This window comes from Protopterus annectens, chromosome 1.part2 (assembly GCF_019279795.1).
Source record: "Protopterus annectens isolate FY-2018-M chromosome 1.part2, PAN1.0, whole genome shotgun sequence".
Classification (NCBI taxonomy): Eukaryota; Metazoa; Chordata; order Ceratodontiformes; family Protopteridae; genus Protopterus; species Protopterus annectens.
The window spans coordinates 458629109-458655676 of NC_056727.1; the positions used below are offsets into that span (position 1 = coordinate 458629109).

General features: G+C 37.9%; 1 protein-coding gene across 1 annotated transcript in view; it reads right to left on the reverse strand.

The window, feature by feature from the left end:
* SLC24A3 (solute carrier family 24 member 3) overlaps positions 1-26568 on the reverse strand; it is a 2031466-nt gene that overhangs the window by 458683 nt on the left and 1546215 nt on the right. Inside the window, exons 7-9 of the mRNA XM_044060155.1 lie at positions 26468-26493; positions 20960-21013; positions 10619-10752 (exon numbers count right to left, since the gene is read on the reverse strand). Coding sequence (XP_043916090.1) covers positions 10619-10752; positions 20960-21013; positions 26468-26493 — 214 coding nt within the window. The remainder of the gene's footprint in view (positions 1-10618; positions 10753-20959; positions 21014-26467; positions 26494-26568) is intronic.

Genomic DNA, 26568 nt, shown 5'->3' on the forward strand with positions numbered 1-26568 from the left:
AGAGGCAGACAACTGATGAAACTCATTTTTTCCTGCTTAACGTAATCTCAGTTTCTCTTATATATGCCAGAACTGCCATTCTGGGTAGCATTAGTGCTGCCACTTCCTCTTTCCAGCCACATTATTCTTAATTTGTGTGTGCTGTGCCTATGACTCAAGTCATTTTGACATTTATTACTACAAACTTTCTTCTGGAGTTTTCTGCTGGTCCCTTATAATTATACTTTGACACAGTATTAGGCATAAGGAAAGGCTCAGCTGACCAGTACCACTTGGTGATCAAATATCAATAAATAAATAAAAACAGCAGACCTTGGATAGTGCAGCTAGTTGAAAATCAGAAAGTGGGAACATAAGAGTTATTACTATGCAGTTGTTCTAAAAGTGTACTTAGTCCAGCAACATGTAAACACTTGTACCAGATTTCATAATAGATAAAGATAAATATGTCTGTTTTATTTTACACTATAGCAATCAACAGTGGAAATCTAGATGCAGTGGGAGGAAGTTATTATTTATGTTGTAATTTAAAGTGCTTGGCACTTGGCACTGTAATATTTTACACTAAATAAAATGCCTATAACATCAGAACAACACTTAAATTGCAAAGGAATGTGCTGTCACCTACAGGACCACATGGGAGTAGACTGGCCAGTGGTACTAATGATCTTGGCTGATACGCTGTCACGTTGTGGTAAAGTTTTTGGGCAAGTCACCACAGAATTAACATCAGACAAGAACTGATGATTCTAGGCAGTCGTGGGTGGGTTGATGCAGGGCAGCGCCTGCCTTAACACACAGAAAAGGCATGTTGCACAAGTTTGAGAAAAGACATTAACCACCTGTACTATGAGTTTGATAAGTAAAGCATGGCAGGGTCATGTGGTTGTTTGTTGGACACTTCTTTTAGAAGTTGACTGAAAAGGATTAATAAATTCTTCCAAAAATGTGTTGTGGTTCAGAAAATAATTATAGATGGTGAACTGTGTCAATAAGTGGGAAATAGGAGAGGGAACTTGTTTGGGTGAAAACGAGTTTGAAAGTCAAAAGCTTGAGATCCACTGGAGTGAAGCAAGGAGATGACTCCTGTTTATGAGTAGTGGAATGCTTAAGCCTGAGAACTATTTAACTGTAATGGGACTACTTCACGTGGGTGGGGGCATCAAATTGTATGTAGACTGAGACCTGCACTTTCGTAAATTTGGTTTTACACACATTTGAGCAAATGGCAATAAATTGTATGTAGACTGAGACATAGACCTTCGCAAATTCATTTTTATGGACATTTGAGCAAATGTTGCAACTTACAAACAGTACGAAGATAATATTTTTTCATGTTCCTACTTGTTGAGCTAGTTGATTTTATCCAACAGGTCAAACTTATAACAAGAGGTGATTAATTTCTGTGCTCCATTGTTAACTTTCATTGCACCTGGGTGACATGTTGCTGTGCTCACAGGAAGTAATGTAGATAGATATAACAGAAGCCATGTTGCAAGGTAAATACATTTTAGTGTAACTGACAGTGAAGAATTACCAAGTTTTGGTTTTCTGGATTTGTGATGTGAAGTTATTTTATATATCTGTCAGTACCAAGTCAAACACACAAAGTTTTTCGTTTTCTCTTCCACCAGTGCTGAAACTGGTTGTATTTTTCAGGTAATGTCTTTTGTGTGTTGTTGACAAACTGCTTAAAATTTCAACAGGTTAGTTTGGTCTGAAGAAGCTGTTGCAGAACTACGGGAATGTAAGGCAAACACTACTTGCAACTTAATTTGAGACTGAATGTGAGCAGCACTGTAACCATTAAAACTGACATTGCTGGAGCTTTACGTTTTGTACCATTTATTATGCCACATTTTGTCATATTCTGTTATTTGTAATTGTATGCCTGTTAAACATTCCATGTATTGTTTAGTTAGCAATGCAGCATCCTTAATATAGCAAGAAAAACAGTTACATTATTTGAAATTTTTTTTTTAATGCATCACACCAGTACCAAAGCAATGACCTTCCAGTAAACAGTGACATCTGAAAAAGTCCTTTTGGGAATGAATGGTGTCCTACCCTGGTTAACAAGTTATTAAAATGATGAGCTGTCTTTCATCAGTTTAGATTGTTTCAACAAGCTGTATTTTGAATGGGAAACTCTTGTTGCTTTTGAGGTGGAATGTTGATCTGCATGGACAAAGCCAAAAATAATCGTGGACAAAGTCCCAAATATAGGGACAGATTTTAAATATTCCACCTGTAAACTCAAGACAGTTGCTAACTTGCTAACAGGTTTTGCATTATTATGTATTTTCTGAGGGATATGAAGTCAGAAATTCAAATGTCTGCCATTATTTATTATTATTTAGTGACTTCAATCTTCATGTTGGTATCCCAAAATTCCATTAGAGTGGGCGGAGTTGCATAATTATGTATGCAAATGTTAAGTTAATCAGCATCCCAGTTTTTGGCCAGTTGTACCTACGTTTCATGGGCCTTTGTCCACATTTTTGATGTTTCCAGGTTGAGAGGTATGGTAAGACAGAAAACTGGCAACGTGATCCAGACACACAAAACCTTATGGATGAATAGAGATGTAATGATAAGCATCTTTTAAGTTCTGTGTTACCCGGAAACTTGAAAGAGGAAGAAGAGGTTATAGGTTGCAAAGTGGCAACATTTTGAATTTGGGCACTATCACAAACAAGTTTAGGAGAGAAAGATCCAGAATTGATGCGCAAGCATTTTCTTTCTTTGGCAGTAGAAACATCCTTGAATGAAACTTCCTCCCCACCTGGGAAGAATTAACCTCCTTAAAACAGTACCAGTGGCCAAGCCCTGGAAGAACTATCAACAGAGTCATACACACACTGTGAACAGTGAGTAGTGACCTGTGCAATAGAAGAAACTGTTATTTAAAGCAGATTTTTCTTCACAAGAAGAAACTGTATATAAAACATTTCTCATACACAATAAACTTTGAAATATGAGACTGGCAATTTAAAATTCTGAAATTCAAATTTGCAAAAGTATACACTTTTTCACATACCTATCAATAATTTTCCCATCCTTATAAGGAAGTATATGAGTGGAATTAGCCATGTGCTTAGCAACTAAGACTATAGCTGCTGGAGTAGGTTTGGGAATAGTGTATAAAAATATAAAAGGCTGAAGAACTTTATACATCCTATCTGCCTTTTTAGGGACAGCTGGTTAACTATCAGGGGAAATTGCAGGTAGTAAGGTACACATCCTTTAAAGCAGACAGGACAGGAAGAATGGTGTAGGTTTTGAAAAGTTCTTCTTTAACAACTCAGTATTTTTTGAGGATCTGAGAAGGCTCAGTGCATAGGTTACCCCTTAATAGTTGGTAGTAGACAGAGTAAAGGGACAGGGCTTTTAGTCTGGCCACATAAGACATGTTGTTTACACCCTGTATTTTCTTTGTGTGGAAAGTCTGAGGTTAGTCCAGCTGCTGCAAGTGCCTAGTCAAGTACATGCCAAATGGCACACTGTACTTGATTATTGGTCTAGTGAGGGCTGAGTACTGCGGGACTACAATTTCTTTGGATCTGGATGCCACACCTTTACTTATAAGTTATTCCATATCAAAGGACTTCCTCACCACTGTGGGCATATGGCATTCAAAGTTCAGGCTACTATCTGTGTACCTAGTTCTCTCACCTCTGAGTCTAATCTTAGGGGTGTGCTATTGCTGTTGTAATTTACAGGGGTATTTGACTTCCCAAAGGTTATGAGAATGCATGTTTTTGCATTTAGTTTTAGGTCATGGTTCTCTCACCAATCATTTGTCTGAGCTAGATCCTCCTGAAGAACATCTATATCACTGGTTGCAATTCTTGTCTGGGGGAAGTCTTGAGGTCAAAGGCAAACTTTGTCATACTGATGCCTTCTACATTAGCTTTGACTTCAGAGAAGTACATTCCAAACAGGAGTGGCCTCAGCACAGAACCCTGTGTCACACCACTAGTAACCAACCTCTTGCTGAATCTAAATTCACCCACTTTAACAATGTGTCCTATCTGTGAGCCAGTTGGCTATCCATCTGGTGATGTAGGGATTTATGCCCAGTTTTCTCCACTAGCACATTGGTCTTGCCTGGGTTATGTGTTGCTACCAGAAAGCGATGAGAAGCTATCACCCATTGCCACACTCTCATGGCCTATAGACATAATGGGTAACATGTCGGTTGATTTACCAAACAACTGCCATGTTGTCTGTCTAAAAGGATATAACATCTATGGGAAGACTGTCTTGAAAGGTCTGTAATGTTAGGAAAACCATTCTTATCTTCAACATGTTGATGTGAAGTATCAACTCTGACTGTAACCATGTGCTTTGGAGTGTCTTTCCAATGAAATGACCCCCACCCGATGTGGGATGCATCCGTGTTCACTGTGGCTTTGGGGGGATGAAGGCTGAAAGGATTCCTCATGAAACATACTGTGACTCCAACCATCCTTGGATATGTGGTTTGCAGATTTCTGTTGGAGTACTAGAAAGGACATCATTTATTGTCTTATTGACTACTGGACTGCAACAGTCCACTGTATAACTCACAAGTAGTACGTGGTTAGGGGAATCAGGATAATTGATGCAACCATGGACCCTAAGAGATGGTGAATTGCTCTTGCCGGCTTCTGAAAATCTTGAAGGTAAATGGTTGTAATTCTTATCTGGGGAAGTATTGCAATTTGAAGTATTGTGTCCAACTAAGCTCCTATGAATTCTAAGGATTGAGCTGGTCAAAGTTTGGACTTTGCAAGACAGTAATGCCCAAGTCTGAAAAAAGGTGGAGCAAGGAGCCTCTGGCTTGAGTAAGTAGATCCCCGGTAGGGGCTATAATGAGCCAGTCATGCAAGTAAGGGAACACTTGGAAAACCTGCAGTTTGACATAAGCTACAACTACTACCATACACTTGGTAAACACCTGGGGGCTGTGGTGAGAGCACTGAACTGAAGGTGACTGTTTCCCAGCCAGAAGTGAAGCTACTTCCTGGAGCATGTGTCCATCGTTATGTGGTAGTATGCATCCTGAAGATCTATTGAGCACATCTAGTAGTTTTCTCTCAGAAAAGGGAGAACAGACTGTACAATGACAATCCAGAATTTCATTTTCTTTACAAAACTGTTTAAGTAGGTTAGATCCAAAACCAGCCTGAGATCTCCATTTTACTTTAGCATGAAAAAAACTTGAGTAAATTCTGGATCCTTTTTGGTATGGTGGAATCTCTTGAATGACTGATTACAAGTTTCTTCCTTTTCTAAATCTTTCACTCACTTTTGAGATAGTGGAATGGCTGGAAGTCTTTTTGGGGTTCATGACATGAGAGGGAATGAAGTAGCCTCTGATTATTATCTGCTGTACCCATTTGTCTTAAGTGATGGATGTCTGAGTTGTTGGGTGAAGGGATAGGCACCCCTGACTGCCTCCAGAGTGCAACAGTCAGGCAAGTGCCCAGGGGAACTGAAAAGGATTCTCAAAAAAGGGACCACTGAATCCTTGATTCTGTGGACCACCATGGCTCCTGGTGTACTGCCCATTATAAGAGTTTCTCTCTCTGCCATGGGTCACAACATGTTTGATAAAAACCCCTGTGACTTGCAAAATTACATTTTCTTGCCTCTTTTTTGATTTCTAGAAAAGGTCCTTTACTGAGTGGAAGATTTGATCCCTATGGTAGACAGGGATTGGCTCTCTGTTTCACTTCTGGATATTATATCCTTCACTTTGGGATCAAAAAGTGTTGATGCATAACAGGGACATTCAGTAAAGGACATCTTTAAATGTTCCACAAAAATCATAGAGCCTCACCCAAACATGTTTCCTGATGGATATATTTGTGCCAGCAGCTCTAGATGTACCCTCTGTGTTGTTGGATATAAGGAGCATACAGATATTGGACAAAGACTGAAGGGTAGCCAGTTGTGCATCAATGGACTTTTGTTTTGATCCATAGGCATGGTCCCTGGGAGAGATGTGAATATTTATTTGGTCAAATCTCTCTGAAACCACGTAATGTGCCAAGGTGTTAAAAGCTCTCACCAAGAAAGAAGATGAGGTGTAGACTCACTTCCCAAAACTGCCCAATGTATGATACTCCCTGTTCAGTGGGTAGAGAGAACTCTTTTCTGCTATTTCCTTCTTGGTGGCTGCCAGCACCACCAAAGAATCTACAACTGGGCCTTTGCTCCAATGCAGTGGTCTTTAGGAGAGACTAGAAATGTGTCTGTTGTCTTGGAAATGGGTTACCCTGGGTCTGTCTCCTTACAAACGCATGTGGAAATCTGGTCTATTATCTCATCCATGGATGGGACCACCCAAGATATAGATGGGCCAGAGCGAAAAGCCTCTCTGAAGACTGACTCTTCTGGAGAAAGTGGCTGGGAAGACCATCCCCTTTCTGTTTGACCAGTTTGAGGATTTCTTTGAATGACATGTCCTCAAGGAGGAATCAAGGGAACCTTTTACTTCATCAAAGTCAGTGTCCATGGTGAATGATTCTTGAGGAGAATCTTGGTGCCTCTTTTTGCACATGTGCTTGTTATCTACCTCCTCAGTGGGGATACTCTGTGATGTGGTCTGCTCTATAGCAGCCAGTGCAATATTTTTGGTCACTGGCTGCCCTGATGGGACAACAAGAGTAGGATCTGGACCATGGGAGAACCTATAGGGTAGTGACATATCCAAGTATGAAGGAGAAGTCTTTTCTCTGGAATATAAGAGCATGTTACACATTTAAGAGCCTCAAACATTGAGCTTGAAATCAGTTCAGGGAGCCAAGCCTAGGAGTGGAAGCTCCAAATGGAGGCTCAACCTAAGACATTGCATGACTAGGATCTGAGGCTGTCATCAAAGTGGAACTATCAGGGATAGGGACTGCTCAGAGGATCTTGGATCCAAACTTACAGTGTCGGGGTTGATGCTACTGTTCAGCTCCAAGATTCAAAAGGCTCTGAATCAGGCATAGTTGGCCGAATCAGAAAACTCATCTGGGTCAAGGAACTAAGTCTAGGCTCCAGTGTAGACTTGGCCCATGTGGAAGTTAAATCCCATGGCCTCGATCTGAAAGGTAGGATCAGGGAAGGGGCAACTACTAAGTGTGGAGATGAAGTCATTCCCATTGCTCTGATGGAGGCCAGAGTCAGGAGGACCCCCAGTTGGATCTGGGTCCAAAGAAATCTCTTCATCATCTTGTCCATGTCAGCTTCAGTTCAGCTCCTGAAAGACCTGGCTGACTGGAAAGATGAAGCAGTAGAGGGAGGTCTGGGGTGATGATACATTTTCTCCTGCAGGATAAGAAAATAGAGCATAGGTGATATTGGTTCTGGAGAAAACCTGAGTGGAGTGCTGGATCTGATAAAATTTAGATCTGAGAAGAGCACTGGCTGTGAATGTTTTGGTCATTTTTGACTTTGGATATGAAGAAATATAAAGATCCAAAGGCATTTTTCTCAAAGGTTTGGAATTTTCATTTTCCTTGTCATTATCTATTTCTTTGTCTTTTTCTTTCTCCCTGTTTTTCCCTTTGGCTTCTCAGCAAATTTTATGAAAAAAAGACGAATAATAAAAAGAAGAAGAAGACAAAGAAGGCTTTGAGGAGCCAGAAGGAGTGCTATCTCCTGCAAAGGCTGGGAGAAGTCCTTTCAGAATCCCTTCATTCTTTTAACTATGGCTCACTAGCCAAAAGCTTCACAGATGGAGCAGGATATGTCCAGGTGTGAAGGACCTAGACAATAAATGCACTTGTCATAGGTGTTCAAGTTAACCAGCTTGTGAAAACAAGCCACACGCATTTTAAAACCAAACAGTTTATCTGACATGATGAAAAGGAAAAGGAAAGTAACAAAAGAGAGAGGTGGTAACTATCTAAAAATGAAATATATGAATATAGTAAGTTTTTTTTTTGTAAAAAAGATAAACTCTGGAAACATGTTCAATACCCAAGATGAAGAACAACAATAAAAAAGGTCAGGGGAGGAGTAAGATATAGAAGAGGGACTACTCTAACAAAGATGATCAGTAGCCAAACAGTAGAACAAGAAAATACAAAGATTTATCAACAATTAATCAAATTTATCTCCTAAGCACTCACAGATCCATCCTACGCTTGTGGTGGCAAATGAGATCTGAGGTATTTCACTTAACACCAAGGATTATGGGTAAGGGGAATAGCCTAAGCACTGGATCCAAAAACCATGAAAGTAGCCAGAGTCATATCTGACAGAGATCTGAGACCCATACATTGAGGAATGGATGGAAAACACAACATCAGATCAAAGATGTTTGTTATAGGAAAAAAAGAAGAGTTAAATGAAAATGAGGATAATATACAAGAGAAAGATGCAAGTACAAGATAAGTGATAAAGAATCAGGAAGCGATATGGAAAGAGTAAATGTGTATATTACAGATGTGCATATGGATAACAGTAAAGGGAAGAAAGCAAAAATGGTATGGAGATGAAAAATATGTTGGAAAAGAAAATTATAGCAGAAGAACTGGATAATGTATTAAGTTTAGGATAAAAACAAATTATGCCAGGATGAGCGACATGAGTACGAATTTTATAAAGGGATGGAAAAGAAAGAAACATGCTTTTTGGAGGCTTTGAATGAGTGGTTACATGAAGGACTGGGTGAGCTACAAATTTGTATAATAGCAACATACTTCTTGTGGAATAAAATTTATATTGCAAATCCGGAGGCCTGTTATGGAGGTTAGACTACAAAACAATAATGAAAATTTGCAGAAAGGGTTTGGGGTAGTTCTTGACAGGGTTGCAAGGAAGTAAATTTTTAGGAGCAAAAGTAAGAAAGGTAAATATATGTTAATTATTTCAAAAATTGGATAGCATCAATAAAGAAGCATTAGAAAGTAAATTAGCTCCATAGAAGTGAAGGGATAATATTAGTTCTCATTTGTGACTCAAACCCATGACCTCCGGCATCCCATGATGGTGTCACTGCCACCAGCCAACAAAATCCTCCAGACAGGTATTGAGTTTTCCCTTAAGAGTTATCATACTTTCAGCTAGGAAACCCACAGCATGGTAACTAAGGTCAAATTACAAACACAAATAACAAAGAAAGCCCTCAGCGTAGGCATCGTTAGAATTCTTTAAATGAAAGAATAATATTAGCTCTCATTAGGGCCTTAATCCCAAGACCTCCAGCATATCATCTGCGATACAGTGAAGACATCTGATAATGCTTCACATGGACAACAACACTAGAAAATATTGGCAACATATGAGATAGGCAAAAAGATTATGGACTGTTTATACAGAATTTATAGACATATTTCAATGAGCAAATTAGTAAATGAGTGGATAAGTGATTAAAATAAAGATGAATAAATGGGTAAGGCAAGAGTAACCTACAATATGGATTATTTCGCGATAAATGTGGGGATGGAAAATCAGAGGAAAGAGGAAAACAAGCTGAGACAAAATATGAGGGAGTGAAGTTACCACGAATGAAGATATACAGATAATATTGTTATTATGGTGAAGAATACAAAATGCATATGGGAAGCTTTGCAAGGAGTGGAGGAGGAACTGCCTTCTTTTGAGCTAAGAATGAACAAAGAGAAATGCAAGGATTTCAGAACTATGAGACGTATGCGAAGGACACAGATGTCGAAAGTACTGATGACTCATACAAGAATGATGTGCAGTCCTACATAGTTGGCAGCTGGGTCCCAAGAAAGCAGAGTCCAAGTAACTGCTTGCTCCACAGATGTTGTATACTCCAAAATCCATCCATTATAGGAGAACTCTTCCATGAGGGCAGTTACTTTCTTCAAGGTCAATGAAGAAGGACTAACTGCAGGAATATGGTTAACATTCTGAAGCTGATTTTCAGTGGTTATCTTTGATAGGTTTAGAAAGCTTGATGAATTAGTCACAGCTAAAGGTACTACGAAAACTGCACAAACACTACACTATGATTGTTGCTGGTGGTATCTGTTTTCTTCCTACTATGGTGTGAGGAAAGTGACCTACAAAAACATTTAACAGCAATCAAACAAAATTTCTCTTAAAGGTAATATGGGAAAGTACAAAGAATGGAGTAAAGCTGTATTTGCAACTGTGACTAAAAAATCACAGCCATTAGAGTGAGCAGTTCTACAGAGATCAAGCAGTGAACCTTGTCAAAGATTTATCTCACCTGCTCAGGATGCTTAAGAGGCAACCAATGACTCCTCATAAACATTTGCCTGTTAGTACAAACTAACTGTTTTAAAACTGGAAATTTATGCTAAATAAAATACTGTAAGCAATCACATAAACAAATACAATTTTGGATGATTTGGTCAGTCACTACGTGCCAGACAATAGGACAGTACAAAGGGACAGTATTAAGGTGCTTGGCTCTGAAGCTAATGTGCGAGTCCCATCAGCTACCTTCACACTGTGTGGCCATAAGTATGCCACTTAAATACCTTGTGTTCCAAGGTCCTTATTAAAAAGAGTAACAGCAACTCCAACAAACTTCACAAAACTGCCAAAAGATATTAACTGGTAGATAAATGTTAAGGCATATGCATGCAAATACTAGCCAACATGAAGTAGTACAGCAGTGTAGCTGATTCAGATAACTCACCTTTCTTTAGTAACACGACTGTAGCATCACAGTTACTGCTATCATCCACTTCTGCACTGTTTGCTAAACCATTGACCATGTTTCCAGGGCCTTTCTTTTTTCTTTCAAAATAATTATGCATGCAAGAGTTGTACCTATAATAAAAGGATAGAAGTCAGAATATTACAGTGATGCAAGTTAGACTGTTCATCTTAGCATCTGCATTTCATTCACACTATCCTCAAAAGGACAATACAGCAAACAGGACGTAAGCAAAGTTAGAGCACTAGCCAAGATAGCAAATTCATTTTGTGTGACCAGATAGGAGCCCTAAGCAAGATTTTGTATCTGGTCAAGTTAGCACCAGATCTGTCAATAGTACTACAGGCCATAACAGACTTGTTACAGAAAAATGTACTAGTAGTCTCTGCTACAAACTCAAGCCTAATTATTACGCAAAACAAAAGAAATGCTGATAACAGCCCCATTGCTTGCATACTGTTATGCACAGCATTACTCCATATAGATGAAGAAGTGTTGCCTTTAGCTCTAAAATGTTAACAGATGCTGAACAGAAAATTTCACAAATCATGGCAGAGTGCCTTACTAGTGTGAAGGCAAGTGAAAAATTCCCCAGATATCTATTAGGACTTGAGAGTTTCCAGCTTCAGACTGACCGCAAACCATTAATTCCACTAATCAATTCCTATAACCTTGTCAAAGTACCACCCAAGTGCCAAAGACTGCTAATGAGACTAAGAAGGTTAATTGCCAGAGCAATCCTTGTGCCTGGAAAATAGTTGTTAGACATGTTATCCTGATACCCTATACATGACCAATCATTATTAGAGACACAAAAAGACGTTGCTACCTGTGTGCAGAGCATAATGATGACTAAGACAGTAACAACTAAAACACCACACAAGCTTAAGCAAGTTGCCTAAAATTATGGCGAATTGCACTCCGTTATCCAACATGTGTGAAACAGATGAGCAGATCTTTGCTCATAAACCAAACAATTTATGCACAAGTGCTATATAAACACAGTGCACTTATCAGAGTATTAATGGCTTGCTGTTAAGACAGAATCATAGTACCTCAACTCGGTGAGTACAAGTACTATGTCCTGACCCTGATACTGCAGGACCTCTGCCACAAGGCCCAACACCCCCCCTCCCCCGAAAGTTTTGACTGAGAACTTCTGTCAATGTCAAATGTAAGCAACTTTAACATGAAGAGCTTTTGCTGTGTATTAACTTTAGCTAGTCAAATAAGTGCCTGCCCTGTGCTAGAAAGTGGCTGTAATATTCCCCCATGGAGACGTCCTTGCACTCTAAGGACCACTTACTAAGTTGGCCACTGTCCTTTCTCTTGACCAGTAGGTTGCTCTGTATATGAGAGTTATTAGTTTTCCTAACTTCCTGATTTCTGTATTCAGTAAATGAAAGAGAACTTGTTCTACTTTGTGCCTCATTGTTAAGTGCGTTGTACTGGTTATAAAAGGACTGGTCTCTGTAATAGTGGACCTGAGGGTGGGAAGCCTGGCATGCTCAATTCCCACACACCCCTTACTCTACCATTATACTTGCCACATACACATTTCACCTGCACACATACACATTTCACCTGTGACACCCATTCCATAACCCTCCTCAAACAGCCTTACTACTATCACATAAATGCTCCTGTTTGTATTTTCCTATTCCCCAATTTCCATCTAACATTTAGCATAATTTCCAACAACCTTTTTCCAAGCTATAATGCTTTACACTATATCCATTCATACTCAGACTCCTCCCCAACAGTGCCTATATATTATATTTCATCTCAGCTTCTACTTCCCCAAATTAACCCTCACTACTTCCTATCTTAACTACATCCTCCTATTCAGTCCTTTTAACCCCTCTACTTCTCGCATTTTATAAACATAAGAGAAGATACCAGGATAAGCTAACTCTCTTCCTTCACAGAACATACTTCCTTTCTACATGCCTCCCTGCTACTAGCTTTCCGATTGCACCACCATTAAATACCCTACAGCTCTGTGACTTTGTGTTTCCTTATTGATTCCTTCTTCCCCACTACTTGCCATAAATAAAATACAGATCCCTTTGCTTAATCATGCTAATCCTCAGCTTATCCTCTATTCTTCTCCTCCTACTGAGATATATCTCATTCTACCACGACTCAATAATAGCTTTTACATCTCTCCAAAACTGTCCCAACCACCTATCCATACCACCTCCTTAAACTCTCCACACATTGCACCAAACCTTTTTAATGATGCCCCTCACCTTTACACCAAATGTAGACTGATTAAATTCACTTCAACTTAAATCAAAATAAAATTAAGTGGAAAAATACTCTCCAAAAAACAAGACTAAATAATACCCCAATATACTAAACACCTACTAGGAGGAAACATTCACATCAGTCCTGGTCCCATCTATTACAACCAACATCAAGAAAATTCTCTTCAACACACTACTGTAACTCACACAACGATCAGTGCCCAACACCCAGAAATCTAATGTTTGCCACCATAAATATTAGAAGGCTCTTGCCACCCCTATAGTGCCTTTTTTAGGCAAGGTTCAAATGACAAATTCACCACCGTAACAGGTACAAGCAAGCAAAATCTGAGGGTAATACTACTCAATGCTAGAAGTCTAAACCTCAAAATGCACTCACTCGAGGCACTCCTTACAATGGAGAACATCGACATCTGTGCAGTGACAGAGACCTGGTTCAAACCTCCAGAGAGCACCCCTGCATTACTAGGCTATAATTCATACCACACCTTTCGGCCACCTAACCCGGAATGAAGCACTAAAGGTGGAGGCGTGTCCATATTCATTAAGGATATCCACACCTCCAGGCTATTTGCACAGCATAATGCATCTGAGATTATCCAAGTGCAACTAACTCTGGGCAAGACAGCAATCCAAATTGTAGCTTGCTACAGACCCCCCACCATGCCCCAGGATTCCAACTCCTCATTTCTTGATACACTGGAAAGTATTAGGGTACAACCTAACACCCTAATAATGGGTGATTTCAACTACCCCACCATTAACTGGGAAAACTATTCATGTACCAACTCTTTTGCTCAACGTTTTCTGGAATTCATAAATTCCAACGCCTTGGATCAACTTATTCACACCCCCACCAGGGGCAGCGATATCCTAGACCTTGTCATTACCAACATGGGCAACAGTGTTCCACACCAGAGGTCAATTCCTTGTTGGTCACATCCGACCACAAGCTAATCACCCTAGACATCCACATCTCGCCCCCACCCACAATTAGGGAAACCACCATAAAAAACTTCTCCAAAGCCAACTTCACACTTCTTAAGACAGAAGTGGCAAATTTCATGACACCCATGCAGACGGACAATAGAGGTACAACTGCTGAATCCTACACAAATGCACTTTATAAGCACTTACACGAATGCATGGATCATGCTATCCCTAATAGAACCAAGATGCTATCCTCCAAAAAAAGGAAGCCAATCCAGTGGTCCTCTGCCATAAACAAACTCTACAACAGAAGAAAGAAACTGTTGCAAAAAAGAGTAAAATCCCATGACTGGAGGAACTCCCTGGACAACCTCAGTAAGAAGCTGAGATCCGTCATAAAATCCTCCAAAGCTAGTTACGAAAACAAAATTGCCACTGACACTAAAGACAACCACAAAGCATTCTATAGCTATGTCAAGAATCTCAATGGCAACACTCAGATCTGCTCTGAGTTACAGCACAATGACACTAAATATACAGAACCAACTGATATTGCCAACATCCTGGCAGATAGGTTCAGTGCTAACTTTACCCCCCTCTCACCCCCTAGAGGGCCCATCTCTATACCGGAAGAATGCAAAGTTCCTGTAATCACTGCTGCACAGATAAAAAGCACACTCTCCAAAGCCAAGAACACAGCATCCATGGGACCTGACAATATCCCAGGCTGCATTCTACATGAACTGCAGAATGAACTGGCACCCTATCTAAGTACCATGTTCAATCATAGCCTCATCTCAGGCTTTGTTCCCACTGAATGGTGCACCGCGATGGTTATCCCACTCCACAAAGGGGGAGCCATGATGGACCCCGGGAACTACCGCCCCATTAGCCTGATGAGCCTGGTCTGCAAGGCCATGGAACATATCATCATGGAACTCATAAACAAAGACATTGGTAATCTCCAAACTCTGGACCCTACCCAGTTCGGATTTGTAAAGGGCAGATCATATCTCCTAAACCTGATTGACTTCTTTGAAGCAGTCACCAAAGCCAAAGATGAGGGTAAGGTGGTTTACACAGCTTATCTAGATCTCGCCAAGGCTTTCAACAGCATCTTCCACTCTGGAATTATAGATAAGCTCACTAAACTAGGTATAAATCCCTATGTCACAAGATGGGTTGCCAACTGGCTCATGGACAGAACCCACACTGTGAAAGTAGCAGACTCCAAATCCGACTTCAGACTAGTGACAAGTGGAGTACCACAGGGTTCAGTCCTGGGTCCTCTCCTGTTTGGTATATACTTCTCTGAAGGACAGGCTAACACAGAAGGTCTTTGGCTAACAAAGTTTGCAGATGACTGCAAACTATGAGCCATAATCGAAACTCCTAACGATGTGGACATACTACAAAAGGGCCTCACTGAGACAGATGCCTGGTGTCAAAGCCATGGCCTGAAGCTCAATGACAAAAAGTGTACTGTCATCCCCTTTGGTAAAAACTCTGTACCCATGAACTACCACATAGCTGGTAGTCTACTTAACGCCGAAAATGTGATGAGACCTTGGGACACAGGTGGGCAGTAGTCTCTCCTTTGATAATCACATCACCACAGTGGTCAGGAAATCCTTCTACGTGGCTCACCTCATCACAAAAAGGTTTCTCATCCAGAAAAAAAGAGGTCATTGTTCCCCTCTACTCATCACTCATTAGACCCATTACAGAGTACAACGCCCTTTTTGGTATGTACCTCACAAGACATCTACAACAACTAGAAAGGCCAAAGAAATACCTCACAAAGAGGATTACTGGCCTCAAGCAGATGGCCTACGCAGACCGTCTCAAAAAACTCCAGCTTTACTCTGTCGCATATCGCCTACTCAGAGGTGATCTCTGCCTAACATACAAAGCTATGTCAAACCCAGAGCTGTTGGATATGCTCCACTTAAAGAAATCCCAATCCCTCCGAGCTACACGCTCTAAGGACCTAAACCTTGTCACCACAATAAACAGAACATGCTGGAGGGATAGATTCCTGTCCAAGAGACTTCCCATACTCTGGAACAGACTACATATCTATGTCAAACAGAGCTTCTCATTAGCACTCTTCAAGAAAAATCTTGATGATTGGATGGGAAATAGGAAATTCACCTCAGGGATCACTTCTGTGTCTCTGCTTGACAGGGGCACAGGAAAATAATTTTCTTGGGTGGCGAAAGCCAGGGTACATTTTTGGCTAGGCTTATATAGGCCCTAGGGCCAATAGCCTAGTACCTACCTATAAACCTATAAATAAAATTACTGAACTACATGCCTAGATTATCTAACACAAGTTTAATATTCATAAATGATATAGATGATAAATGAAACTTGGCTTAAACCTGGCATAAATGTCTCTGAAGACCACATAAAAGGGAATGGTGGTGGCATTGTTTTAATATTTCCCAACAGCTACCGCATTTCTGTCCTATAAGATAAAAATACTAAAATTCAGTTCAGCAGAGCTACATATTATATAATCAGTTATTTATTACTGTCCTTTACATCCCTTCCGGCAAAAATAGAGACAATACTCTGGAAGATATCCTACACTGGATATCCGTAACAATTCCATAAGAAAAAGTACTACAGGTGATATTAATATAATTTGGTTGGACATAATCTCTAACTCTCTTACATCTAGCATGAATTTATATGCTTTTACACAACTAATTAATAGCCCTACTCATTACAGCAAGACATCAAATTCTTTATTAGACTGAATCCTAGTATCAGACCCAAAATAATTCAACACCACAGGTACAATGTCAGACTCTGTCAGTGACCATCTCCCAATCTATACAACCAGACATCTCACACATCCACTTAAACAACACACAACCTGTCCATACTTAACCGAGAAATATTCATTACTACCTTATCATCTATTAACTGGAACATCCTAAAAATCCTCTCCTTAGATGATTCTGTAAATTAATTCAGTACAGCCTTCCTACATATCCTAAACAGCGCTGCACTCCTAGAAGAAAAAGACTAAACACAACTTAATTTGGGTTTCCAAAAGAGTAGAATGCTAATGCAGCATAGACAAAAAGCAAGGAAAGAACAGCAAAATTATAAAACACCACAATATCTTCAACACTTCAGAATGCTACGCAACCATACTAAAAAAGCAAATTATTGAAGACAAAAAATATAGCATAATAATTTTAAGAACAATGCAAAGGAATAAACAGATCCACTGGAACCACTGCAGAAAATAACTTTATTCCATAACGCAAGGTAAAACTTTTGCCATTCGGCTTCTTCAGGCACATAAAATTAGATAAATTCAGATAACAGCTAAAAACACTTAATACATAACAGAGAGTTAGGTCACATGGTTGCACTTAATGTCATAATAAAACCATTTGATGCAAATGTTTCATTAAAAGTTTTAAAGTCACTGTCCCATTCAAACTTGGATAAGTATGTACTCTCATTTTTAAAATCCACTTTATTCTCGGTTAAAAGTTTAATAATGCAAGGGAGTGTGTATTATTTTTAAAATCATAAAATTAAAAGTGTGAATGCAGATATTGTTTTTACATACTGTTTGACAACTCCTGATCTCGAATTCATTGTAATGCCACAAAAGAAATTACAGCAAACCAGAAAACATAGAAAAAAAAGCCAATGTTTTTATAGGGGCAAGCTGGTGTGCAGCCCCACACTCCCATATCTATACACATATTAACTCTGAGGTTGCACACCGTGGGGCCTAAGGGAAGTCTTTCCTACTCCACCCCACCCCATTTCCATGATCTTGTTATTAATACTTGCCGCAGTTCAATTAAAATGGGAGTCAATTAAATGTAACTGACCAATCGTATTGCGATGATGCCGCTGTCATCAGACCTATGCATCCTGTTGCTCTCTTTTTTTGACAAAATAAGTGATCTGTCACTGAGACATGGAGTGCTTCCAAATGAACATGCAGTGGCCATAACAGATCTGTTTCTGGTCATTACAATGCCTTTGATGCATCTAGGAAGAGCTACTAGAAAGGTGAGAAATGGCTAGTATTATAAGTTAAATTAAAGTGGGTCTACTGTACATTTTCATCATGACTGTTTTATAGGCCAGCAGCAAGCCCTATCAGTATCAGATGCCTAAATAATTTATTTTATAAAAGCCAATTTTATGTAAGGTTTGCAGAATCTGTTTTTCTTTTTTCAAAACTTAAAATGATTTTTCACTATTTTTACCTTCTTGGTTGTTTTATTGTTGAAATGCCTCATTGTGTGGTTTCACCATAATCATTTCATGCTTTGCAATCCTTTTAACATTTTTCCTGCTATTTTTCATTGTGTGACACTTTGCCTCCATGTAATTCTCTGTGGAATGTCCTCTGACATTTGATGTCATTTCAGTGCGTGAAAGCAATTGCGAGGACTGGGGTGTTTTTTCTACTTATATAAGTAACCTCCAAGTTGATGGCTTAACTTCTGATGCTGGACTTCTAAATCCTTACAAGGATGACGCTTATTTGAGTTGAGCAGGAAGATCAGATGACAGGGATGTTCATGTTGATGAGGCCGCTTGTCCTCCTCCATACTACAGTGAAAGGTGTTTGGGAAATCACCAATTGTATGAGTTCTACTAGAACATAATGCATTTCTTTTGCTGGTGACTACTAAATGAAATGTACGTTTTTAAATTGGTAATTACTTTCATTTTGTGGTCATACTTAACTGTTAAAACTGTTGGTTCACAGAGGTACACTGTTGTTTTTGTTAATGTTTTGAGTAGCAGTAATATGTGTAGGGGTAAAGTATTTTTGTTTGCTATGTAGGGAAGGAAGTTAGTGAATGATAATGATCTGTTTGAAAATTAGCTATTAATAAGAAATTAGGAATGAACAGTGTAATGATCGTCATAAAAGCTGTGCCTCACACAGTTGCACACAGATACACACACGCACACGCACATATACATACACACACAGAGGTGCTCTTGGGCAAAATAAGTGGAATTTGGTACATTATTTAAAGTCTCCTCTATGCAATGTAAACTTTTTTTTTTCCCTGAAGAAAATGTAGTATAACACTATAGTATATGTAATTAATGTAGTTTTACAAGGGCACAAAGGCTTGTTCCTAAAACTATTTAAAGAGTGAGAGAGAGAGAAAGAGGAAAGAGAGAGAGAGGTGGAATGATGATAATATTGGGAGTAGATCACAGATAGATTGTGATGTACACACAGGACTCTTCCTTGAAGTGTCAGGGTGGCATTGTGTTAAAGCTACATGTGTATGTATGAAATGGCCTCCCTATGTCTTTGCACTGCTATAATCCCTGAGCAGCTTTAGTGCAAGATTTTAATATTGTGCTGAGTTTTATCACAATGTATTGTATTATGTGAGCCAGCGGTACACTTCAGGGGGGGTTCCTCTTTCTCTGCTGTGATGTAAAAGTAGAGTTGGTATATAGAATTGTTGCGGCTTTGCCCCCCTTGCAAAAAAAGATTTTTTGTGTTTTTTAGGGTTTTTCGGCTCACCATTTTTGCTATTTAATTTGTTATGAGCAGTAAGCCAAAGAATCATTCTTTGCATTTGCATAGACAGCCCATATGAAAACTCAGTCAGGGACATTCTGCAATATTCTGGACAGCTGAGAGATATGAACAGCACAGCTAACATCATTCCACAGAAACAAGACACACCGTTAATACCTTTGCACAAACTGATATATATAACTCCTTGAAAAGTTGTATTGTGTAAAATAGTAAAACATCCAGAGCAACACTGATTAGATTACAAACCTGAATGTGAGTGCATTTACATGTTTTTTATCCTGACACAGTTGAGGTCTAGGAAAAAAATTAGAGCATGTCTCTGAAAAAAGCCTGCCATGCATCAATATTTCCAGCTCTACTGTAGCATAGTTTATCTAACATGATGCCATACTGCATGGCAGAGTTTCACAGAAAAATATGTTTCCTTAGTCTAGTGGAAGCAGGTTCAGCTAGGAAATAAACAATTCAACCAAAGAAAATACACATAGCAGTTACCACTACGGTAAGTAATACTGCTATTGCAATCCATGCAAAGCACAACTATAAGAATTAAAAAAGTGTGACAAATCACTTTAAAGTGCAAAATGTAAGAATGAAAACCATATATTGCAAGACTCTACTTCTAGAACATACATAAACACCATTGATTAGAGGGATAATCTATTTTTTTTAGAAAGTGGGGTTGAAATAACATATTACAGTTACACTGTGCTATAATCAAACCATCTCCCCGTCTAGTAGAAGTTCGAGGTGTACACATATCAACCTGTAGACACTGAAAATAGATACAAAGGCCCTTGAAAATTAAGTACAACCAGTCAAAAATCTAGACATCTGATTAGCAAAAAATCTGAATAACAAACAGAACATAGATCCTCCTGGTTCTAGGTGGAATGTGGGATACCATTCAGACACATTTTGAAAGACACTGACAAAAGTGATGAAAAACTATAAGCACGTTATCAAAGAGACAGCATAAAATATGTACACTTTATTGAAATGCATTACAAAATTGTACCACATAAGGTCACTTATTTTTGCTTGAAAGAACTAAGAAGATAAAAGAGTGTCCTCTTTCTTTAAGTTATTAGTGCCACTTGTACGTAGGTCATGTACTATGTTTTTTTATTGTACTAAACAGATTCAAAAATCACACGTGACAAGGAGGGACCCAGAAAATTGTGTGAAGTGGTAAATCGAGCTTGAAATAGGAACATACATTCCAAAACAGATACATCCCATGCAGGGGAAAATGGGGCTTGAAAATAGGAATGTTCCTCCAAAATATGAATAGCTGAGAGGTCTGCAGGAGAGAAAAATTCCAAAGATACAACACTCTAGCATTAAACAGCTCTGTACTTCATATGCAGGAGACAAATCAAACTTTTAAGATGGCGAAAAGTAGGTTTTAAACATATGCAGACATTTTTTTTACATTTTCATCTGCTTATTCCTTACTCTTATATCAACAGTGATTGCATTCAGCTACTGTTCTTAAAATGTTATTTGCCTTTTAAGCAATATTTAGACAAAATGAATAATAAACAAAATCATACTTACTTCATTATAACAATGTAGAAAAAGTACATGGATACTAAGATCAAGGATTCCCACCTAAAAAAATGAATAAAGTAAAGCTCAAAACAGTGATAAGCTACGACTGAGCATGTCGTAATAAAAATTATACTTTTAAGCAATCTGTCACTTCACTTGTTGATGGCTGCACGTTATGATAACTTCACAAACTTGTATCTGTACACAGAAACTGATAGTATTGTCTGTGCTTTATATAAAAATGTGAACTTTAGCATTGCTAACCAGTCTCTAATGACTGGACAGCATAATTTATTATTTGTGTAACAGCATTTGTTTACCAGGTTAGTCCTATTGGGCGTAAAAAGACCCCTTTTCAGTGAAGGCCCAGCGAGAAAAGCTCCAATAGAAAAATTAATTTTACAATTAAGGATTACACTTGTTGAGAGTTATAAAACAATACAGTGTCATGTAAGATAACACTATAAAATGTAAAAGATAGGAAGACGTATTATATAATGCTGTACAATATGATTTTAAAACAATGCAATATGATGAAATTTTGTGATAATATGTAACAACACTGAAATGATTGAGCTATAATTATACTGAGTTACAAGAAACAAACTTATGAGGAGCATAAAATATCAGGTGAAAAAATAAAAGGAGTATTCATCACAGTATAAATGCAATATGCAATAATCTGTGTGCTATGAGTGATAGCTGTTTCTGAATACTACATGGTGACTGTGGCTGCAAATAGCAATAAATAAATACATAACAAAATAAGAGGAAGATTTTCCTTATGCAAGAGTTAACAGGTAATTTTACTCTGTGACATTCAAGCTTCCTGAAAAAGCTAAATACTGTAAGTATTGAAAACATGTGTTTATATCCAAGTGTTTATATCCAAGAGCAGCTGATACAACAGACTGTACACATCAGAAAAGCAAGTGAATTAAAAGCTGGAATGATGAAGAATGATAAAGGAAGCAAAAAAGTTGGCACTGTTCTGTCCTAGGGCCATCCTTTTTTCAATAGAATGACTAGGACTTTAAGACAAAGAAAAAAGTTAAGGTGCCATGTTTCAGTTTATTTACTTGTTAACCAGAAAAGTCAAATGATCCCTCATAAGGCCCACAGACACACAGGGAGACATGCAGGCTCCATAAAGACATTTGCCAGAGGTCAGCATCGAACCATGTACCTTTTGCATTAGAGGCTAAGACTCCACAATTACTTCTCTCAACTTTTGAGTGACCAAGGAAATTTATTTTTCCTTATCATACCATTTCAAGGACCTAAGAAGAGGCATTTTTGAACATACTAAATGTTTGTCTGGTAACAGAGGTGTTGCCTAGAAAATGATTTAACATAACATGTGCAGCATATGTTTACACTGAAGAAAGCAGAGTGCAGCAACTGGAGGCCAGTTTTGTTAGTAAATGTGGATTGTATATTACTTTTTATCTTATTATCAGCTATTTACAATTGAAAAACAAGATGCTGTATTCTAGCAGTAGAATTGCTACATGTTCGAGGACTTACTCTATAAAGGAAATTGGTAACTAAATTTTCATTACCACAGTAATATAGATCTGGTGATTTTAAGTATTTATCGAGTTTGTCCTAACCTTGAAAATGAAATGTGTGGTTTCAATATTTAAAAAAAAAAGGAACAGTGGAAGCTGAAACAGATATGCGGTGGGTAGAAGATGGAGAATTCTGTTTTCTTAATGATGGTTTAATTTTATAGCTTTGACAACTTTTGAAGCACAGTGTAAGAGTTAAAAAAGGCATTTTTAACACTTGACAGGTAGTGAATTTTACATTACGTTATTAGACATACCCATATGATTCCAATAAAGTTATCACAAAGTAACTTTGTGCTAGAATGTGCTTCTAACTAATTTAAATACTGAATTTGTGTTCATTAGCAAAAAACAAAGACAGGGTTCATCACTACTTTTAGTGAGCAATCAGCATTTGTAAGAAATATTTTTTCTAGGGAATGGAATTGTTTTTCTAATATTTCAGATCTTGAATATATTTTTGACAATGAATTAACTTATGTTTACCGTAAAGGTAAAAGTATCAAAAATATTTTGGAAGGTGGCTTCAAAACTCATTTTAACAACAAAATTAACAAACCAAAGAAAGGGCTATATAAATGTGGAAAATGCAACTATTGTTCACATTTATTTTGTGGAGACACGCTGTTTTTACAAGCAAGGAATTTAACATTGCATTTAAATACATTTGCTAATTGTGACACGAATGGAATAATTTATATTGCCCTTTGCAAAAAATGTCCATCTTTTTATGTAGGAAAGAGTGAAAGAAGGCTTAGGCAAAGATTATACGAACACCTTTATGATGTCAAATTAAAAAGTGACAAAAATGCACTTAGCAAACATGCCTTAAAATGCAATACTTCTGGCTATCAATTCTTTATTTTAGAAGTTGTTCCCACTAATCCCAGAGGTGGAATGTGGGAAACATTAATTGAATATAAGGAATTGTATTGGCAGCTTCTTTTGGATGCCAACCATAACTTTGGGCTTAATGATATGGTATCCATAGCCCCAGTCTTAAAACTGAGGGCAGCAAAGCTTTAATTTACTTTCCTTGCTATGTTTTCTAAGATGTTTTACCATTTTCAGCCACAAGATGGTGCAATGTTGTATCTTTAATTTCCATCTCTAAAGAAGAATCAATTAGATTTTAAAGTGTTTTATTAAAATTGTTTTAACATATTTTTAACATTTTTTTAAACTATTTTAATGATTCAGGGAACTTAATGTAATTAGAAGTGATACATACATATATATTTTTAAACTTGGGATGACCATCTTTAAGAAAACTATGGATTTTAAATTAATTATAAGCATATTTGAATTGTGATGCAAAATGATTGGTTAATTTTATTATAAATGTTCATATAAACACACCTATTTTGTTAATGGTTTAGACTACTGAAGAAGTTGGCGACGAAAACGTTTTGTGGAATACGTTATTTGGATTGTTTTTTCACTAACAGCCTGCAGTTTGTTTGGTGGTGTTCCTATTGAGGTGTTTGGACCAATAAAGCATCTTTACATTTCGGGACCTGGATTTATTTGTACTTGGCAGAACAGCAGTTGTTTTTCATTTACAAAAAACAAAGTATAATACAGGATAATTTATTACAGAAACATATTGACAGACCATTAAAAATTGGGATTTGCTTTCAGTACCATAAAACATGGCATAATTTAATTTTATCAAGAAATCTTTTATCCAAAAAGTAAAGCCATGGAAGTATGTCCCTGATATGAAGTTACAAAGATATGGTAGAAGGCTGAAATGGACTAAGCTGAGCGGTAAAAGAAAAAGTAGAAATAAGTACAAGAAATTTGACTAGAAGCTGATGAAACAGAAATGGATGAAAAAATTGTCTAGTAGAGGGCTGCTGGATGGGAGAATTTGGAGTATAGTGCTTTCTGATATGTAAAATCAGCCTTTTTTGAGTATTGAAGGGAGGAAAATTTAAATGTGCAGATTAGTGCAGGTAGAATTTGTTATGTATTACATGATCCTAAAGCATGTAGCTACAATTTTAAAGATGGTGTGCTAATCCTGTGGGTGTTATGGAACATACTGATGGCAAGATGGAGTGTATTATTTTACAGCCAAATCTGTAATGAGGAACAGGTGTTAATGTTAAATTAAGTGGAAGGTTATGTTCTGAGCTTCCAAAGGAGAATTCACGTGGAAACAAATCAAACACATAATGTTTTCCTGTCATCTTTTTTCAGTACTGTTTTATGGCTTGTTTTTTTATGTTGAGTAAGGAAAACTGCTGTGTTTTGAAATACAAATATGCAATATTCTGGAGACTTTCTAAATAAAGAACTTGTGCTCCTCTTCTGATATGTCCCTGGGGTTTTAAGTACCATCTAAGCTATCATCTAAGCTACCATCAAATTACAATAAACAGACCAACAATATACACAGTAGTTAGCCGTTCAGAAATAAGGCTAGAATTTCAGTAAATAAACCAACAATATACACAATAGTTAACAAATAAGAAATAAGGCTACATTTAAATGCTTAAATCATCAAGGGTGGATGTATTCAGGAGAATTATGAGTAGACGGTGTGAACAGAAAATGTTGGAAGGAGCTAGTTATATGAGGAAACAAATGATGGCATTAGCAGCTCTAAAGCAGGTGTACATGGAAAGAGCACTTGAGTGGCTGAAACACGTTGCATCACAACACAGCAATGTGGTAACCCTAGTGCTGTCATTGGTGATATGACCTCAAGGCTGCTACATTTAGTGTGACTGGTGTCTGCATGTTGGCGAGATCCCCCTCCATTAAAATGATTTCAGCAGTTATGAATACAACTATATATTCTGACTGAATAACAAATGCCCATTTCACTATCTCATCCAGCAGTGGTATCCTTCTTTGTACATGGCGTAGTCACAATAGCCTTTCAAATTGTCTTCAGCTACTTATAAGGATATAATAACTTCTCCCAGAACAGCACACTTACTCTTCATTTAAACATAGTATAAATCTATTCATACTATAAACAGTACTTTTTGAATCACAGCTAATTTCCATAAACAATGTTGGAAAGAGGTACCATTACAAAAGTGAACAGTCCAGTCATATTCCTGCAATGTTGCACTACAAAGTAAAGAGTTTCAAGCACAAACCTCCCGGACCATGATGTATTAAAGTAAAAGGAGTGACACACATTTCACTGCTTAAAATAAAGTAAACATTTATTTATTTGCATTTTTAAATGAGGTTAAGCAGTGATCTATGTGGACCTTTTCAGACTCAGCCCGAGAGCACTATCTGGTTAAGGGACTAGCTCAGAGTCATACAGTTAGGCATGCGAAGGCTGAGGGAATCAAACCCTGGACCACAGGAAACATTTGATAAATACACTACCATTGGGGAAGGGGATGGGAGAGTGGCACAGCCCTATCCTACTTTTTTAGCATACTAAACAAAAATATGATTGCTGGGGGTTTCACACTCTTGTAACATACTAAAGCAGTACTGTAGCACGTTGAGAGTAAGTCATATACAGTTTATTGGTATACTTACAACAGCATAATGTGTCTCTGCTTCTGCAGGGACTAGTACTTGGTGAAAGTGTGCATCTGTGTTGCTGTTCTGCAGAATCCAGTCTTTTTCAACAAGACTCTATACTGATCATTCCATTGTAGCAAATTGGGTTCATGGACTTTCATATACAAGTTACATAAGTTTTCCTCTCATCCATATATCAGAGTAAATGTTGTTTGCTTTGAAAAGTGTTAAAAACTGCTTTACAAGATAAAATCATATGCAAGGTTCAGGGAGTCTTTAAGCATGGCTTATGGCCATCTTCACCATAAACATGAGTTGTAAATAGATTTATTACCTAGGAACTGCTTTAATTATTTTCTAGCAATGTTTCTAGCAATGCTAGTGTGAGCAAAATTGACATCCTGTGTTTATAAATATTAAAAAAAGCAAAATCCATACTTACCACGAAACTTTCTCATCATGTATAAACTGTGAAAGGAAAAAAAATACATATTAACATTTCCAAGAGGCACACTAATTTATGTTCACAGCCCTTTAGTCTTT